The sequence below is a fragment of the Harpia harpyja genome, chromosome 1 (genome assembly GCF_026419915.1).
Source record: "Harpia harpyja isolate bHarHar1 chromosome 1, bHarHar1 primary haplotype, whole genome shotgun sequence".
Classification (NCBI taxonomy): Eukaryota; Metazoa; Chordata; class Aves; order Accipitriformes; family Accipitridae; genus Harpia; species Harpia harpyja.
The window spans coordinates 14,511,170-14,531,534 of record NC_068940.1 but is presented as its reverse complement, the minus strand read 5'-3'; the positions used below and the strand labels follow the sequence as shown (position 1 = coordinate 14,531,534).

General features: G+C 42.1%; 1 protein-coding gene across 1 annotated transcript in view; it reads left to right on the top strand.

The window, feature by feature from the left end:
• Positions 1–19,849, top strand: part of GMDS (GDP-mannose 4,6-dehydratase) — a 429,715-nt gene extending 409,866 nt beyond the window's left edge. Inside the window, exons 10-11 of the mRNA XM_052780355.1 lie at positions 18,630–18,698; positions 19,075–19,849. Of these exons, the coding sequence (XP_052636315.1) occupies positions 18,630–18,698; positions 19,075–19,137 (132 nt within the window). The 3' untranslated portion in view covers positions 19,138–19,849. The remainder of the gene's footprint in view (positions 1–18,629; positions 18,699–19,074) is intronic.
• The last annotated feature ends 516 nt before the right edge of the window (positions 19,850–20,365 follow it).

The following is a 20,365-nucleotide window of genomic DNA, read 5'->3' as shown; positions in this document are numbered from 1 at the left end:
GTCCTGGCTGGTTACAAAAATGCTGTTCCTCCATGCAGAACTGATTTGAATATTGAGCTATGGTTCAGTGTTGTTGATTTCAACATGTGATGAACCAACCCCACAATTTAAGAGCAACCTCAATTGTCCAGAGAACTTGCAAGCCCTCCTAGCAGAGTTGTGCAAGACCAGAGGGTTAGTTTGTTTTGTTTTGTTTAATGGGGTTGTAACCTTGCCAAGCAAAGAGGCAGACTGCACATCAGTAAGGACAACTTTTTTCCAATTTTAGTGCTCTGCTGAGATCACAACAATCTTCAAGAGCAGATCTTTAATTCTTTTTAAAAATTGCTTTTGGTAACGTGTCTCTTTGGGGTGTTGAATTACAGCAAAGCTTGCATTTCCAATACATACTCTCAGATAAATCAGGAATTTTACTTGAGGCTTGCTCTGCAACCTTGGAAAAGTAGTTTCACCTTTTTGTCTACCTCTGAGAAGACAAGAATTAGAAATGACCTGACAACAAATACTATGTAAAGATAAGAAATTACTGTTGTTGTTATAGAAATATGGAACTGTGTGTGTTAGTACAAATACTTGTTTTATTACTATCATTACTATTATTGAATTCGTAGCTGTGGAAAAGATCTGTAATGTAAGAGGAAACAGAGGACTGAAAGGAATAGTTTGTTTGACTGAAAAGGAAGAGAAAGGTGTTAGACAATTAAGAATCTTCTTTATGGTCCCATCCAAGAAAAATATTCAATAACGTTATATTGGTGGTAATATAGTGATCTTCCCGGTAGCAAAATTGGAGGTAATTCTGCTATCATTTCTCATTATTCTTGTTATCTACTACTGCATAAGTAGCAATCCAGAAGTGCCCTGAGTCAGTTTGTACCCAAAGCGAACATCAGCATCCTTCTTGAAAGCATTCCAGCTGTAACCAGGGTCGTAAAACAAAACAGAAAGTTGACGGGTTTATTGTGGTGCACATTACAATCAAGTAGTTATCTGTTGGATCATCTGCTTTTTATGATCCATGATGAGAAATATAGCTGTCATATGAGGAATAGATTTCTCATCATAAAACTTACCTCTGTAATTTCAGCACCTGAATAAGTGCTGCCTCAGGTGCTGATTGTGCTAGTAAACACTGTCTGAAGAGTGATTTCCCCATCTGTTTCTCCTCCTTCCATTTAAATGCACAGTTTGGCAACAAGTGTGTTTCTGCAGTTCCCTTTCCTTCAGCAGCTGCTGCTATTAAAGATTTCGTATGAGGAGGTTCTTGTTGGATAGCTGGTGAAGCAGGAGTTCACCTGGGGAAAGAAAAGCCTTTGCAAGGTATGTGGGTCAGTGTTTCTGGAGATAGCTAGTGAAGCAATCTCTCATGGGGAAGTTAACTCTCTGGTGGAGCAAATTGCTTCAAGTCACTGCTGCCATTGGAAGGGGCCATTGGAATTCATGTAAGTCATTTAACTCATGTTTCCAGTGTAATTAGTGAGAGAAAAGTTCCTAGTTTATGTAGATTTTATATCTCTGCGTTGGTTAAGCTCTTAACTTGGTATCTGGGTTAGATGTCTAAAATTACAGCTTTCAAACCTCTCCTGCCATATTTAGGTACAGCATTTTCTTGATGGGAGAAAACAAGATATACATTGAGGGCATAGATCAAAACATTAGGTCCCCAGAAAGCTGCAATGGTTTCACCACTATCCGTAAGGCTTCTGGTATAAATTGCGTGGATTTTAAAAGCAAGGAAACCTCTTCGTCTAACGTGATGATTGAACCACAGGAACAAATTTTCCTCTTGGATTTGTGTTGCTGACCCCCTACATTAGGGAGAGGTTATACGTTTCAGCGTGCTGACAGACACTATTACATACTGTGCTTTATTCACCCCTGTTCCGCTGGCCTCCAATAGCCCTGTGCGCCTCTGAATCCCTCTGCCTTTGGCACTTCTGCTGGTGAGACTCCCAGCTGGGGGTGTGGTTTAGCTAAAATGGGTGCTTTTCACCAAAAGAATAAATTATTCCTATACTACTGTCTGAAAAGGGTGGATCTGGAGCCAATTTAGTGAGCATAAGTTACAATTGACTTTGGAAGTAATATCTTATGCTTTGAGCTTCCTTAGATGTATAGCCAAGGAGCTGTCTGACTGCATGTGTTTTTACACATCTTTCAGCTAAATTCGAAATCCAAGTGCAAAACTTAATGTGCGGAGATATCTTGGAGAACTGTGACCTTCCTGGAAAGACTTTGGGTCCATAAACCAGCCACAGGGTCTCCTGGTTTCATACACACACCCCACACACACATATGGCACATTGGTAAATAGTAAGTGGAGTTTATTATATCTTAATTAATGAAACTTAGTATAATTTGCCCCAGTCTTGGCAAGCAAACTCTGCTGGAAAGCTGATTAGTGGAGGGAGCCAACTTAATTGAACACCCTCTCCAGAGATGTGACCAAAAATTGAAGTGTATATATTCATACATGTGAAAGGTAGAAAAGCCTTAGGAAAGCAGAAGATGGGGATTGCACTCAGCTGGGGAATAGGAAGGCAAGGGGTGGAGCCTTTAAGGAGGTGGGGAGGAAGGTAATGGTGAAAAAGGAAAAAAAGTGTAGTAGAAAAACATCAAAGGGAAGATTAAAAGAATCACGAATTGGAGATACCGAGAATGTCCAAGGACACACGGTCCAAGGAGGAACCAAGCTGGATACGCATCCTATGTTACCTGTTGATGCCAAGAAAAAAGATCTTAAAGCAAACCCTGAAGGTAAGGAGAGAATCTGCTGCTGAGTTTAGTGGTCTTTACGTCAAGCTAGTGGAAAGGACTAAATCAAGGAGATATATAAAGAGCAGGAATAATGGCAGATGCAGACACTTCATTTCTTCCTACTGTTAAATTTGTGAGTTTCGCCTGGTGGGATGCTACCAGCAGTGATGATGAACATTACAAAGCTTGGCTGTATTTAGCCCACTCAGTCACTGCTTGGCCAGGCTCCTGTTGATTTCAGTGGGAGTTTGCATGACAACGTGCAAGTCCCTCCTCCCCAGAAATGGGAATTCCCCACCAAAGTATTCTGTTAGATAGCTTAAGCAGGTGTATTGAATTGCTGACGTACTTTTAGTACACTAGTTAGCACCTCCGATGCGGTTAACTGAACAATTTCAATCTTGAATATAGAAAGCGAAGCACTTAGATTTGTGGGAAGAAGAGCTTTATTTCAGAGAGGTGCTGAAGTTTGTATGAAAATACATAACTTAAGGCACACACCTGAGCAAAAATTACCCAGTGAGATCAAGAACCCTCTCTAAATGTGCTTTTAATGTGCTCATTTGAAAGTGTTAAATATTATGTATGTTGCTGCACTTACTTTTCTTCTTACATAGACAGGCACGAGTCTTCCCTACATTGTACTTTGTCTAATTCATACCCATGCAAAACACGGACCAAGTAGGAGTAAATCGAGTTGGTTGCACCTTTTGGTTAGATACGTGAATAACTACTCTGGATGTAAAGCAGTTGAAAACGAAGCTCTTTTTACCTAATATTTGCATGTCCGCTAACATAAAGGATCACACATTTCACACAGGTCCTACACAATAATAATTGGAGATGGAAAATGTCCCGTTACTCATGAAGCTGGTCATTTTTGTATGCAATTACCAGAATTGCATGCTCAGTTCCAGTAACCATGTGCACAAAAATAGGCGGCGAGAACCTGCTTAGGATTGTTAATAACATGGTCCAAAGTCTCAGTCTTTATTCCTGTGTTGTTTTATGCTGTTTTTGTAAGAGAACTGAGCTAGGAATGAGTTTGGTTGTTGACTATTTGAGCAAAAAGAGGCGTACACTTGCATGTACTGCTGGGGCTGCAGGACTGAAGAATTTCTGCATTGACCTGCATATGGTTTAAATACTGAACTTGGTATAATGAGCTCCTGGGCCAGAAGAGAGATACTGCACCCAGTGACCAGCTGTAGTGTATGGTTCAAATAAGCAGCAAGCTGCTTCTGAAATTTTGCATTTAAAATGCAGGCATCTTGAACTAGCAGTGTCATAGTGAGGCGTAAGTCTTTGCCATAAGCAATTCAAAATGAGCCTGCAGTAGTTCAGAGAACACTTAATTGGCATTTCTCTTTTTTGCATATCACTGTTCTCATCAGTTCTAATACATGGGTTTTTCGGGCCTCTACAAACTTCTTTGCCTTAAAGGACTCATGAAGGAAATAATTAAAAAGTACACAGAGGAAAACTGTCTGAGCAGAAGGGGCAGAAATCCAAGGTGGTTTAGGGAGGTGCCCCAAACACTCTTTTGGATGATTATTAATTTTTTTCTTACTATTATTTTATGACGCTGTTTATGTTTTATTACTCATGTTTTCCTAACCTCTGTGACAGGCATAATTTGAAGAGCAATAGTAATGATCAAGCCGTGGAAGTGCCAGCTGCTGCCTACGTGCTCAAGCAAGCATAGAGCAGGCAGTGTCAGGAGACAGTGCTGTCTCTTGATTAGATCTGAACTTCTTTTTCATGTTGATGAAAATGATTCTGACTGTTATTATTTAAATATAAATGATGCCAAAAGATGCTATGAAAAGTCAGAGCTCTCTCAGTTCACTGCCTGTGTGGAACAGTAAGCTCATGGGACTTTACTGCACTATATGCTATTAAAATATATACTGTTTTAGTCTAAAAAGATACAATTGGTTTATTTGGGTTGTCTTAGTGTAAACTGACAGACAGCCCACCTAGATTAACATGGGTTGGGTTTTTTTTTATATCAGTGAACAATTTCAGTCTTTATATTTTCAAATCAAACCTCAGTACCACAGAAATAGCAGTTCCGCCATATATTGTGTGCTAGTGTATTGTGAAGCTCATTTAGAAGCTGTAGTATCATTTTGCTTTGGGTTTTTCTGGTTACTAAAGCTTTTGGTTGTTTCATGCTTCAGCTGTGCTACTACAGTGAGACATTGTGGGTAGCACTGTTGAACAGGTAGTAGTACATCATCAGAACGTGAAGTCTTTTCTGATACTTTTCTACTAGTAAGTGGAGGTTTAATTATTAATTTCTGGATACCTTGGCAAAAGTTTATAAAGTGTTGAGCAGCTTTTGTGATAAGTTTGAATGCTTTTACGTTTCCTTTTTTTTAAAAAAAAATGCATGGGACTACGCCCTTCTAAAAAGTTTTGATGAAGTCTGATGTCTTTTGGAGTGAAAATTAAATCAGGGGAAAAGGAAATCATTCTACTGTATGCTGCAGCATCAGTGCACTGCAGGGTCCTTCCTTGCAAATGACAGAGTGAATCCCAGCCTGAACAACAGTGAAGTGAAATACATTTTTGTTTGTTCTGTATTGCCAACCTTTGCAGTCCTGTAATTAATATCATATTATCCTTTTGTTTTGTTTTGTTTTCATAAAGCAGAAACTTCTGGGATCCTGTGATTATACAAATCTCAACTTTTTTACATGTTAAGTTTTTGCTCTGATCTTTTATATGTAGAGAAAATCTTTGAACAGATTAAAATTAAGTCTTTAGTGCACAGAATACAAACCAATAAACTCATGAGTTCTGTTACTCCCAAGTCAATAACAGGGGCCTGGAGGGCAAAAAGTTGAGCAAGCGATGATAATTTTTTAATAATACTAGGGTGAGAACTTGATTTTTGTGTCAAAGAAGCAATAAAAGAAAATCCAGGGGCAGAAATAGAAGTGAAACTTTAGACAAACAAGAAATATGTGGTTAAATAAGTCACCGGCTGCATCAAGGTGCTGTATGTCCACTCATCCTTGGAGCAGTTTTCTACTGAGGGGCTGCTCACTACAAATCAATGGCAAGGACTTATTCAGGGCAAATGATGCCAGATGCACTGTGATGTGAATGCTTCGGCTGTTTTATCTGTAGCGAGCTATATATCAGAGGGAAGTGGTGGGATACAGCCTGGGTTCTCTTCTTGCTCCTCCCTCGTATTCCAAGGTGTTGGTCAAGTCCCTAAATCGTCCCGCCTCCCAGCTTTGTAAAATGGCAAAGACAGTGCTTTCTTGCCATTGTAATGTCATTACTATTGCTTAATTATATAAAATCTGTATCTTTCTTCTCTGGTGGTCCTTCATAGTCATTGTAGCGCTGCTGTGAAGCAGTTCTATTTTGCCTAAATGGTATTAAATCTAGTTGAAGTCTTGCTCAGGTTACAAGTGGAATGAAGCTGCCAAGATGTTTATCTAGCTTTCTTCAGCTGCTTTTTAGACTCGTGGTAGATACATGACAGTTCTGTCATTCAAGGCTTTATGTGTTCATACATATTGCCCATTGCATTGGAATACATCAAACAAAGTCAACCAAGCCATAAGGTTTATTGGTGACCTGCACTGGAAAAGAGATGCAAGCTGTAGATGAATTCTAACGGAATATTCCAGGAGGTGATATTTGACTTTGATGGATATTCAGAGAAAGGTCTGCCATTTCTGTGTTCGTGCAACGCATGATGAGACCCTTACCTGGCATCTCTGCCCTGCCAAAACGTGAATGAAAAATAGGATTGCTTGTCTGAGGAACAGCTCTGTCTTTCATATCGAAACTTGGCAATAGAAGATTCCTGTGTGAATGGTCTCAAGAGACACTTTCCTTGTAAAGGAATCAAGTGATGGATGAGGCATCTTGCATTTTAAACATTATGCAGGTGAAAGCATTGGAGTATTCTGAGCCCACGCCTACTGCTGTGTATATGTCTGAGTAGTTTGCTTGCTTTTTAATTCTGGAACTAAAGGAGGTTTGGTAAGTAGGGCAGGACCATTAGAAAATGCTAGCTGTTTTCCTTCTGTAATGCTCTTTCATATTTGACTGCTGCAGGGTGAAATAATGAAGAATTTTTTGGTAACAGATCAAAAATTCCTTTCTTGTTTAATTGAAAGTGTTTAAGAGAAGAAGGTCATTGAGAGGACAGATTTCAAGAAGTGGTATTTGCATTGGTGATGCTTTGGAAAGAAACAGAGCATATTATGCACGCTTTTAAAGTATATATGGTGAACGCACTGCCAAATCCGTGGAATTTTATAGGCAGCTACTGTGAACAGTAATAGCAGTAAATGAATCTGCTTTTTACCCCTACTGAAACTGGCACTGTAAGCTTTAGAAGACCTTTTTGCTTTTTTAAAACTTATTCCAACATAGTTTCAGCCCTGTCAGCAAACCTCTGCTGTGTTAGTGGTAATACAAATTGTCTCCCAAGCCCTGCAATATTCTACACAAAATTCAGAACCAGAGTGAAAAGAAAGCTGGCACTTCTGTGATGTAATGGAGTACCACTGGAAAAGAAAAAGGACCAAGTCTGAGAGATACATAGAGAATACCTGGGAAAAAAATGGAAAAATATTCAGGTGAGAGGATCACTAGAGCAGAAATGAGAACAAAATTTCAGTGTGAGGTGATGTATTTTGAGGCTGAAGGATAGATGGGGAAGTAAGGCCAGGTTTAAGATTATGTTTGTGAGGAACAGAATGATGCTCAAAAGATAAACGGGAGGAGCTTGAGTGAAAAAGATTGGGAGAGACATTAAATTAGGAAAGAAAAATGACTGACAATAAAAAGAGGTAAATGGGATTTTACAGGAAAATAAATTAGCCAAAACATGGGAAAGATTTAAACAACAAGGAAAGTGAGAGAAATTAAATACCAAGGAAGGGGAAGGATGGAAGAGAACAAAATACTGATCTTTAAAAGAAAATAAAATAGTTGTATTAATTTTATTGATTTCTTGGAAGATTTTGTGGTGGGTTGGATGTCTGCTCTGAGAGAAAGTGAAAGATAGAATAGGAAAAACTATGGTGGTTTTTTTTTCCGGGCTTTCCTGTGCAGGAAATGTAATAGGAAGTTATTTTAATTAACCAAGATCAGAGAACATGCAACAACAAACTACCAAGAATGGTGTGGAAAATCCGGTTATTTTTCCAGTCAGACCAGAAGAACCTGTGGCCATTGACCAGCAGGAGCCTAAGGGTCAGATTATTAAGCAGCAGGATCGGTGAACTGAATGGCTATTGGAATCTGTGCGTCTTTAAATACACACCAACCAATTTACATTACAAAAAAAATCTTGAATGCCATGTAGCTGATATTTGTAGCCATTCATTAATTGCTTTGCAGTCTGTTTTGTCTACCTAATCAACACGAAAAGTGGACCTGTTTGATTTCGTTTGCAAACATGAAACCAATTGATTTTACGGAGATATGCTGCTTGCTGAGCAGTATTTTTCCATCAAGACAGTCAGGTTACACTGGCCAGCAAAAAATGATGATGCAGAAGAGCCAGAACAGTGAGAGCCTTGGACAGACAGAGGGGAGTGTCTTTTGCAGTGTTTTGGAGGTTGTCAGGTGGAATACACCCCTTGGTTCGGTGTAGCCATGATGCTGAGTGTGCTGGGAGGGCTTCATCCTTTCAACAGCTGTGAGATGCTGTGGCAATACTCAGTCCACATCCCTAACACATTTGCAAGGGATGGTGAGACAAGAGAGCCGGGAGCACAGTGCCCTTATTTGAAGCAATAGCATGCTTTTCATCTGTAAAGGAAATATTCAGCTGGCTACCTTGCCTGGACTTACCAGTGACCAGTGTTTTATCTTAGCAGTCTTGGTTGAACACACATGCAGAATAGAAGTAAGTTTGTTTATGGGCAGGAAATGCATAAGCCTTTTAATGGATAAAGCGTGAGTTTGAAACATTAAATGTGACCTGCTTTGTTGTATGCCAGTACCTGCAAAGGGTTATTCTTTGTAGTGTCCTACTTGGACTCAAGCACTAAAGCTTTCATCAAAGTAGATCTGATTATTTTGCACATGGTTTTCCTGAAAGGATGTTATGATTTTCTAGATGTTTGGTGGCTGGTGATAAATTAGGCTTTTATGATGTCATGTGAAAGGCCACTGCTTGGACTTCCTTCTCTATCAGGCACGCTGGAGAATACATTTGGGACGTACTCAGAATCAGAAATTATCCTACCTTGTTTTATTTTAACCCTTTTGTGGACCATTGCTTGCTTTGTAATTAGAGGTGTTCAGGCAAGGATAGCTTCACTTTTGCAGACAGGAGCCCTATGGTATCCCATCCTGAGTCCCCTCCATATACTGTGTTTGAAATGTTTTTTTTTTTCCTTGCGTAACAAAGCCTCAGCTCATGAGCTCCCTTTAAGCCTTTCACAGCTTAAATTCTTTCTGTATATTGTGTCTTGAAAAGGGTTTTCAAATCAGATGGGGGCTTTAGTGAGAAATTGGAATGCGGGGGTGGGGGAGAGGTGATGCATCCCATAAATCAGATCAGGTTTATGACCATGTAGAGGGTGGCTGCTTCTAAAAAAACAGCCAGCAGTAAAAGGCAGTACGTAACTGCTTTGTCCAGAGAAGTGGCAGCTCCCTTCTTCATCCCCCGTACTGCAGGGAGGGAGTATTTTACAACTGTTTTTCAAACAATGAGAAATGACTAGCCATCCTCCATGATAACTCTGTTGTACTAGTTAATCCATAGCAGGGAGGAAGACAGGAAGAGAGAAGTATCCATCCCCTCTCTGTCCATTTCCCCCCCAGTCTTACCACAAGCTTCAGGGAGACAGAGGTTCATGGATCAATATAACAGGTAAGGAAGGGAGTGTCATCTCTCCTGCCCAACCTGAGTCACAGCCAAGCCTTCAGAGAAGTGAGATGTGCACTGAACACAGAGCAAAGACAGCTGTTTCTGTTACAGGTGGTTAGAATTTTCCGATGACATGCTCTTTAGATGAAAAATGACATTTTGAGTAAATTAATATTTTTATTAGGGCAAATATAACAGCACACCCTTCCAAAAAAAAATTTATTATCATTCTGATGTTAACATAATAAGTGCCTTCATTTTTTCAGAGATGTGAATATCCATAGAGGTAGTAAAATCACCAGAAGCAATGCATCCGGTACAAAATAAAGAATTCATCCTATGGAGTAGTAATATCCCACTAATCATAGACCTGCATTCATCAAATTGCTGCTTCATGCTCTGAAGGTAGATAAATATCTATAGGTAGAATACAAGATCACTGTCGTAATGTTTATTGTTTTGTTGCTTATCATGGGGTATTTGACTATATTAACATTTCCAATATAAGTTGTTATAAATGAAGTATTTTTTAGTGGAAGAAGAGAAGAAACTAGGTAGCCTTGCAGCATGGATTTCTGGGGTTATCAGTTTTCCTATTCATCTTGACATGTCAGTCAGTGAAGACAGCTAAACCTAGGGGCCATATTCCGATTCCAGTAAGAAATGCAGCCATTACTGCACAATAAACCCCACTGAAATCAAACAGCTTCACAGAGTGATTTCCTGATGTTTGCAGAAAATGTGAAGAGTAGGGAGCAATGAGAAAAATCATGAGTGGTTTAAAAAAATCGTGAGAATTGCATTTAATAATTTTAAAAGGTACCATGCCCTTGCCTAAATAATACATACTGTGTGGCAATAAACCCATGTACGATGAAAACATGATTATCTTATTCTTCCCCTCCCCAAAATTGTTGTCGGAGTAGAGAACAGGCCGTGGTGAAGCAAGAAGCAAACACATTTACGAGTGAACAAAAGCAGGACTTGGAGGTACCAGTGAAAAAAGAAGGAACCTGTTGTTTTCCTATACTGCAGCTGATCTCCACCTGTATGAAAGAGGTTCATCCCTCCCAAGATCTTGGGTTTTAGTGATGTGAAGGTGACACACGGGCATCCTCTCTACCAGCTGGCCAGGGAGCCTGAAGAAATGTGCTTGCATACAACCTCCACAAAACCTCTGCTGCAAAGAGGAAAGGCACAAATGCTTCCAACCCATGTGGTGCAAAATCCAGATTATTCAGACACCTCTTTATGCACAGGTTAGCTTGAAGCATGCAAGGGTCGGCTCACACATCATTTCCTATCAGCAGCCAGGCTACAGGGCAGTGACAGCCAATGGGAGTGGTACCACCTTCAACCAGCATTCACGAAGAGCAATTCCATTTTGTTAGAAGAGTTGGAAAAGCTTAGTCTGGTTCATAATAACATATAGCATTTAAGTATTAGTTTGCATTTTAGCAAACGTGCTAAAGATTTTTAGCCGTGATGTGTGCGGTTGGATGACTAGGTATGCCATATCAGAAAGTGAGTGGTTACATGTCCAGCGCTAACACCTGAGCTATCATAATTATGGTCTGTACATGGCAAATGGAGTGGGTTTGATCTTTTTCCTCTCCTCCAGAAGTTCCCTGCTTTTTCAGCAGAGGCATTCCTGTAAACTAGAAACGATCTCGCCATTCGGAAGCCTGTTTGGCGTTTTGCAGAGCCATGAGCTGAGGTTACAATTACACTTGCATCCAAGCTGGGGAACACCTTCCAGGTCTTCCCAGGAGCGCAGAATTGGGCCTCGGGGCAAACTGAGAGGGAGGGAAGCACCCACCTCACCGCAGCCAGCTGCAGGAATTTTGCTGTTTGCAGCAGTGGGGCTTTCCCTGCTGTGGGGGAACACCCTTCGGCCTGCCTCACGCGTGGGATCCTGAAAAGCACCCGTGGCCCAACTTGCTGCGGGATGCCCTGGCGCGGCGCTACGCCGATTCCTCTGCGGGACGGCTCCTGATGAGCGAGCTCAGCTCCGGATCCAAAGCGAGTGAAATTCAGCACTGGCTTCAGGGATATCGGGCTGTAATTCGGGAGGAATTTTATCTGGCTCGAGGGACGGCACTGGCCAAGACGTTTTCTCAGGCTTCACTTGGCAAATGGACAGATCTGAGTAATGCTCAGCCCCGCGAGGGGCTCTTGTGCCTGCAGCTCCGCTGGCGCTTGCACCGTGGCTGAGGTCTGCACATGTTCTCCTCCCAGCGACGGGCAAGCTGCGGCCTCGCGTCAATTAACCGGGGTACCACCTTCGTCAAAGCGATTAGGGTCCGGCGACGAGGGTCCCGAGGTACCCTGGGCCGGCTCTCCCTGCTTCGCCGTTTTTATCTGCGGTGTCGGTGGGGCTGCCAGGGCCGGCGCTGAGTGAACCCATTTCCCCGGAGCGGAGCATTGTTCCCGGCCTCCGGCCGCCGCGTGGCCCCGCTGATGGACAATACCGCCCGTCCCCGACTTCCTGAGCAGACCAGACAGCTTGCTGTTTTCTTCGCGTCTCTTATCACCCCCTGATATTGAAAGAGAGGTCTGGCTTCGGCTTCGGCTTGGGCTGATAGGCAGCAGTGAAGTGGAAAAGGCACAGGAGAGGGAGGGGAAGAGGAGGAGGAGGGAGAGAAGCGCCATTACTGTTATTATTGCCCTAATGTTTATTGCTGCTCCGAGTTCATTTGCCTTAACCCTTTGGAAGCTGGTCAAATTAAAGATTATCAAACCGATAAGATAAAGCCGCTGTTCTAACGCCCCTGGTTCCTGGCGGAAAAGCGAAGGCTGTGCTCAGGTTTTATTGATGGTGCAGCCTGCATTGACGCCTGGAGCACAGTGAAGTACAGTGGAATCCCAAGATAAGACCTTACCCTAAGGATGCCCGGCACTCACAGCCTGCCGACGTCCATCGGATGTGCAGGGGCTCAGTGCCGCGCAGAATCTGCCCTTTCCTCGAGTCGTTCTTCCCCCTCCCCTTCCCCCTCAACATGGTTTTAGTAAAATGGAGCTTTCTGAACAGGGAAGGAATTTGCATAGGAAAACATGCTAGGGGAAAAAAACATTATGCCTCTTATTTTAAATGGCATTTAGTTATACGTGTGTTTCAGCCTATTGGTTGCTTTTGCCTTTTCCTGTGGTTCTTTGCAAACAATACTGTCTTTTTGCAAAAGACTGCTGACCCAAGAGTGGAAAGCAGTCTGTTCATGCTGCATTAAAACAAATTTAGATCAGGAACCAAATTCACTGGCATTCTTCTATTCCCTTGGTACCCTAACTGCTCCACAACTTTGCTTTTCTAAGAACAGTGGAAAGAAAAAATGAAAACTGTGTGACGACACATTACGGCTCCTCTTAAATTCCTGAAGATGTTTACTGTGTTCCTTGTTAGGCTTGGGCTTTCCTCGTTGATACGTTTTATCTTCAATCTCCTCACATTTACGTGGAGATAGGAGTCTCTTGCTTTATAATTACACTGGGTTTTTCCCTGTTACTATAGATATTATAACAAACAGTGCCCTTCGCAAAGAAATCAAGCCAGTGCTCTCTGCCTCATGGATTGCCAGAAGTACTTACAGAGCAGTGCGCAGCAGACACAGTGCTTATTACGGTGACTCCTCCTGGGGTTTGTTCTGAGCTTAGCTGAACTGTGCATTGAATTTTGCACCAGCAAGGTGCACGTTTACAGGCTCTACAGCTCTGATTTAGTGAGATCTTACTACTTTTCTTAACGGTGTGCACAAGGAATAGCTCGGCTGAAGTCACAGAAACTGCTCTCCAGTGTTGCATCTGGGTTAAGACACAACGTCCCCAGGCCCGGTGGCAAATGCAGGAGAACACTAGGGAGTGGGGGATAAGGGTGATGGTAGAAGAACTGCCTAGTGAGCGATGCATGCGGTCTCCTGCCTGTTTGCAACAAACACTCTAACGAGGCTGTCCTCCAAGCAATGAGCTGCAGCAGCTACCTATATATGCTGTGGGGCTGACGTTACTACTGAGATGTGCTACGTGAACCCTCATTAAAAATTGCTATGAAAAATGCTCCAAAAAGTGCACAAAAGGGGAGACTATTTCATAAGATAAACTTTGATGTATACGTTACTGAGATATAACTTTTTAGCAGGGCCTGTTGTGATAGGACAAGGAATAATGGTTTTAAACTAAAAGAGGGTAGATTCAGACTAGATGCAAGGAAGTACTTTTTTATGATGAGTGGTGAAACACTGGCACAGGTTGCCCAGAGAGGTGGTCGATGCCCCATCCCTGGAAACATTCAAGGTCAGGTTGGATGGGGCTTTGAGCAACCTGGTCTAGTTGAAGATGGCCCTGCTCATTGCAGGGGGATTGGACTAGATGACCTTTAAGAGTCCCTTCCAACCCAAACTATTCTGTGATTCCATGATATTGGTGAAAACAGAAAACTGCAAGCTAACGTTGTCTAATTAAGTAGCTATGTTTATTAGTTTTTCTTTTAATGGGATAAGTTAAAGCTGAAAGGCAATGGTTTTAACAAGGAAATAAGGAAAATAAAACACAAGCAGGGTTTGCAGGAAACTTTGGCCCCTAGACTCTTGAAATCCTTCCTGACAAAACTTCTCGAGCAAAAGAGTACAAGACCGAACACGCAAGCCAGAGCCTCCACCAAGCTGGGTCTGTGCTCTTTGCTTATGGGAGCTCTGATGTAACAAATCATCTTCCAAGCGGTCGTGCTGATTGTGAACGTAACCCTGGCTGCTTTTCAGACACAGTAAAACTGTTGTGTGCTTAGATCAAGTCTGTTTATTTTTAGAGGTAAAGCCTTGTCTCTGCTGCAGCGAGCAGAGCTGGGCACAATTCCATCACAGGTGTTTTACTGAGGACTTGATCTCAGTTTTATTCTGGTGTAAGAGAGCGCAAAAACTGGCACTCGGCGCTGGCTTCAGTGAAGGCACATTTTAAAGGGAATTAGCTGAGCTGTAGTAATAAAGGAAGCCTTGGCCTTCTTTCAGGCCATGCGATCTCCTTTTTCTCACATTGTCTTGAGGCTTTAAATTTTCAGTTGAAGTTAATTGAATGAGACAGTGATACATAGCACAGTGAAACCAGATCAATCACTGCACGAGTCAAAATAGGAATTGCGATGACACTCAGAACAAGAGCTTGGGAAATGTGATATTTACATTAAAATATTTTACATTTTTGTCTCATGGTTTTAAAACCAAATTTAAAAACGCCTTACTGCATTGCATAACGAATTTCTCTCTGCTTATCTGTATGTATTTTTGCGTGTCTGCATTTGGACAATAAAGCTGAATAATCATAAAATCAGATTTAGTAATAATGGGTTATTTTCTACAGTTACACAGCCTCATTTACAGAAAAGGTAAAACAGAAAAACTCTCATCGGATAAACTCATTCTTTTCTCTGAGAGGCAGTTATATGACAGTGAGGTGCATATAAAGCCATAGGAGAGTTTACTCTCATGTTAAGTGGCAACAGGGAATTTGACTGCTGTCTTTTCCATCTTCCTTCCCTTTAAATATTTACTTGGATGTTGTTTCCAACTCTTAGCTTGCAGGTAAAACTTGTCATTACTATTCACTTATGTTAACTGTATTTGCATGGAAAGTAAGGGCTTGTTCCTCCCAAAATGGAAAACTAAGAGCAAAGACTTAATTTTATGTTCATGATCCGAGTACTGTAAAAACAGCAGAAAGCCTGTCAGTGTTTTCAGGTTTGCAGACTCTCAGCTCAGTACCTAAATCCTCAGGGTTTTCACGAAGTCAAAGGGCTTTGTTTTCCTGTCACTATGTAAAGCACAACGCCACAGAAAAAGTTATCCTGCAGGAATACAAAACGTGAAGTGGTATCATTTCATCAGGTGCCTTTCCATCAGGAACAGGGATACTGAGCAGTTTAAATTCAGCAGCAGCAGCTAGTTTTCGAGAACACCCCCCCAAAAAAATCCAGCTTTTCTCCAGTGGAACCTCACCTCCTCTTTCTTTGCTTTCTGATCTGGTTGTACCTCCAGAAAGTGAAGCCCTGACACTGAAAAATCAATACACTTTAATGATCAGCATGCCAGAGGGTTTTTTGGGTTGTAGGGGGTTTTTTGGGTTGTGGTTTTTTTGTGGATTTTTTTCCTTTTGGAAGCCTGACAGATGGATCTCTGGTTTCAGTGAAAGACTTAAATAATATAAACAAGCAGTCATTCTGTTCCAAGAGAAGCTTTTTTTAATATTCTTATTTTATTGTAATTACCTTATTGTTTTCATATTATGAGCTACTTGTAGAAAAATACAGGAAACATGACTGCAATACAATCCTTTAATCAGGAATAGCTTTGTTCCAGTCATCATTTCCATTCAGTGTTGAAACTTTGACTAATAAGAATACAATCAAACTTTGAATTTAGATGTAATATGGTGCTAACATTATGGTTTCATCTGATCTCTGTACCTAGTAACTTCTGTAAGAGAACATTTCAAAAAGTGCCTAGGAGACATTTTGTCCATAATGCTATTTCCAAGTGAATCTATCTACAAAGTAGTGTTCCTCAAAAGTACACAAACTTCTTCAGGAGAGCCATTTAAAATCTTTTAACCTAAGTCAGCTGGGGAATTTGTATTATCATATATATTAAAACTTTTTTTTTTTTTTTTCTCACAGATTATGCCATAATACCTTTACTGCATCATTGTTAAAGCATGTGAAGTTTTAAAGGAAAAATACGGGGGGTTTAATACTTAAATGGACACTAGTTGTTTGTGTTATCTCCATGTGTAATCCAGCATTGCAAATAACTTCACTTCGACTGATTTGCAACCTCCCTCCAACCTTATTTTGGCCTATTCAGCAGCTGAGTGTTTATGTTTTTGAATGAAGGGCTGGAATTAGGTAAAGTATTTTTTTTAGATAAACTGTTTTAACAAAAAGCATTTGTCCAAGAAAGTTAAAAGACTGCTCCCAAGCTGTTCAAAAGCAGAATGCAGCTACATACAGCAGGCGATGGCAATTCATTCTGCTCTTACCAGTCCATTTTTTTTAAATGAGAAGCCAGTATCCTAGATAAGGCTCGGTTTCAAAGGATGTTTTGGATATAAAGATTGTGGATGTAAAATTATTACTTACACAGCATTTATAAAAATGAAACTCTAAGTTTTATGATATGGCTTTTATGACTTAAAACTAGGTGGTATTAAAACACTTCCAGCTAATGGCTTGAATTAGGACTGAATAGAAGGTACCTGGTTTTATACTGAAATTATTATTTTAAGAAGGATTTCCTTGTTTCCAGGCACATATATACACACGTATATAATGTAAATTAAACCAAACTCCAGATAAAAGGTGTACCTCCATGAGCACATTAGGGTCTGATCCAAATTTTATCAAAGTTAGTGGGTGCCTTTCCCATTTGAAACCAGATTTTGCAAGATTTTTTCCATATTCACACGACCCTCCAGGGGATGCCTCAAGTTGATGCGGTTTTGCATGACTTGGCCTCAAATGTCTGCTGCAGTTTCTAAAAGCCCATTATAGGGCTGCAGTAGGAAATAATTTAGTCTAATTTAAGGAAATCACGGCATTTTTTATTTTCATATCATTTTGTTCTGATCCGTCTGTTTACTCTTTTCTGAAGGCAGGCTGAAATGTTTTTAGCCTAAAGACTGAACTAGTAAAAACGCTGCCTGGAATAGTCTCAGCAGACGTGTTTGTTCCACATCCCCTTCTTCGGTGCAGTATTTCCTTTGGTGGATTTCCTCTGCTCCTGGAAGCGAGCTGTCTAGCTTTCTGGAGCACAATTATGAAGAAGAATTTCCTACATTTTACTGCACAGGATGAGGTGATTTTGGAAGTTAACATGACCTGAACCACACATGCACAAAAGATAGCATCTGAAAAATGTAGTGTGCGGGCAGTAGTTAAAAAAACTACAGCCAGAAAATGCTCGTTAGCTCCACCGCTGGTCAGAGAGTGGAAGAGGGAGAAGAAAGGCAGTCCGCGCATTTTTCTGGACAGCCTGCTGTGTTACCACCATAAAGTCAAATGCAAGAGCAGAAATCAGCCTTAGCCTTGTTGTTCCGTAACAAAGTTGGGTTTGTTTGGTTTTCTTTAAGCCTAGACAGATATAATTTTAGTATTTACTGCTACAGAGAAACGAAGCTTGTGAGGAGAGATGAGATATTTTATTAAATCAACACATACAGTTGGAAAAAGCTAACTATTTAAACACAGTATTTGAATTTTAAAGGAAGATGCAGTAATTTTTTTCATTCAGTTAGAAATGCAGTCAAAAGAGCTGTTTTCTTTGTTTAATTTCATTACACTATTTTTGATGACTGGTTCTGGGATTGTTTTGGTGTGGTAGCATTTTTAAGAATACTTGAACAGTGAGGTGAATATGACCAAAGTCTTGGTTTCTGTAATGGTTTTGAGATAATTTCTTTTCATTTATGAGATATTAAGACTTTTGTCTCCATGTGGATGCTCAAAATACTATAGAAAAAAAGATGTAGGAGTTCAAAAGCTGGATGTTTACTACTGTTGCATGTGGTTACCCATATTCATAACAGTCTTTCAGCATCATCTGTCTGTGATCACGTTTTTATTTGAAAGACACTAGTTGTCATGTTTGCTCTGTGATTTACATTATTTAAACAAATGGGGAAAAAAAGAATTTGAAACAGCTCATTCAATAGCATGACTAAGACATATGACAACTTCTCATAAAACGTTCACCATTATACGGCCATAAGGCTGGAGTTCAAACCCCGCGCGCACACAAAAACAAAGAATAACTCTTTCGGCCTGAAATAGCCTGGTGAAAGGATGCTGCCTCCTGGTGATTTATAGGCATATGAGCTTCCACTAAAATTACATCTTAAAGAGAAATATTTTGTCCTCAGAAGAGTCCGATGGTGGCCCCGGCCACGCTCGGCTCACAGGGAAGCACAAGCAACGGTGAGGCCATCGAGGTGGGGAAGGTGGACGCTTCTCACAGCACCTCTCTCTTCTTTTCCGCAGGATTTTCTGCAAGGGGACTGTACCAAAGCCAGACAAAAGCTGAACTGGAAGCCGAGAGTCACGTTTGATGTGAGTGGCCTTTCTGGCGTGCTTTGTACCTGCCGGGTGTTCATGTCCACAGGGAGGGGAAGGGAGGGGGGAACCTCTGTGTGGGGTGACTCGGGCACATAGAGAAATCCCATTTTCAGTGACCCTGCCCGGGTTCTTGCTTTGAAGACAGCAGCCACCATGGCAGTGACGGGCACCCCCGGTGCGCAGCACCGCACCGACACACACGCCGGGGCTGGGGCCAGGGCTGCGGTGGGAAGAGCCCAGCAAAGCCCTATCCCCTCCTTGTCCTGCTGCGGGGGGCCGGGGGGGCTCTTCGTGCTCCAGGGCGCTCCCGAAGTGCTGCCCGTTCGTCCCCTGCACTGGGGCCCTCATCTGCCTCTCTCCCTCCTTGCAGGAGCTGGTGAGGGAGATGGTGGATGCCGACGTGGAGCTCATGAAGAACAACCCCAACGCCTGAGCCCCGCCTGGGCCCAGCAGACGCCGCGGGACCCGTGCCGGGGGTGCACCCCATAGCCAGCACTGCCATGAGCTGCTGGGGCCGGGGTGGGTGGCCACCCCTCCCCGTGATGGTTTTATTGCTGGCCTGGCTGTGCGTTAAAGCCTGGGTTTATTCCCCCCTCCACTCTCCACACCCTCCCGGCGCCTCTCACCCCACACATCATCCCAAGGTCAGCCCTGCCTGGGCTAACTCTGGCTCCTGCCATTAACTGGGGATGGGTCACCTCCCCCCCCAGCCCCCATACTGTACCTGAAGTACTGATTGGCCAGCAAGCCCACTGATTTTCTTTTTTTAATTAAAACTCATCTTTCTATTACCTAGGACCTCCAGCGCATTTTTAGTACTTTCTCCCATTTGAAAAACAAAAGCGTCCCCTGTCCCCCACCTCCCCTCTCCTCCAGCAACAACAGCAGCAAACCTCTGGCACTAACGTGGGCTCGCCATCCCTCCGGCCCTTGCTCCACGATTTCCCCTCTTCTGCCTTTCCTGAACACTCCTTGTTTTTCTTTCCTGCAGCCTTACCTCCACCCCAGCAGCCCGTTTCCACCACTTGAACTCTGTGAAAGTTTGGATAACTTGATATAACTTGCAGTGAAATCGCCTTTTGACCATGCCGAATTAATTCCTAATTGCTGGAATCGCTTTCAAACCAGTCAGAGGGGGCTTGTAAGCGTTTTTCAGATCTTCATTTCAGAGTGTGCGTGAGTCACAGAAAGCCTTTTCGTCCAGCACCTTCCCAATCTGGGGGTTTAGGGTGTTTTGGTTTTCGGTCCCCCCCCTCCCCAAGAATCAACCCATTCCCCTTCCATCCTCTTCCTGCTTACTATAATTAGACCTCAGACGGGAGCTTGAACCATCTCAAAAGATGACTTAAGAAATAAAAACAAAATAAATAAAAAAGCTTAAAAAAAAATAGAAACTTCAAGGTGAGTAAATATTTTTGCACTTTTCGTGCCAAGGTACCCGGGTTATCCAGAGGTCGTCGAGCCCATACATTTCCCGTTGGTTTAGGATCTTCCACCCACCAATTACTCCCATCGTTTTAGCTTTATGCCTTGAAATGAGCGGGGGGGGGGGGGGGAGATAGACCTCTGAGCGCACCTCTTGCTTTTTTGACTTCGTATTGGAGGGGGGTACACCCCTGTAAAAGGGAGGGCGATGGGTTGGGGGGGGCTGGGCATGGAGC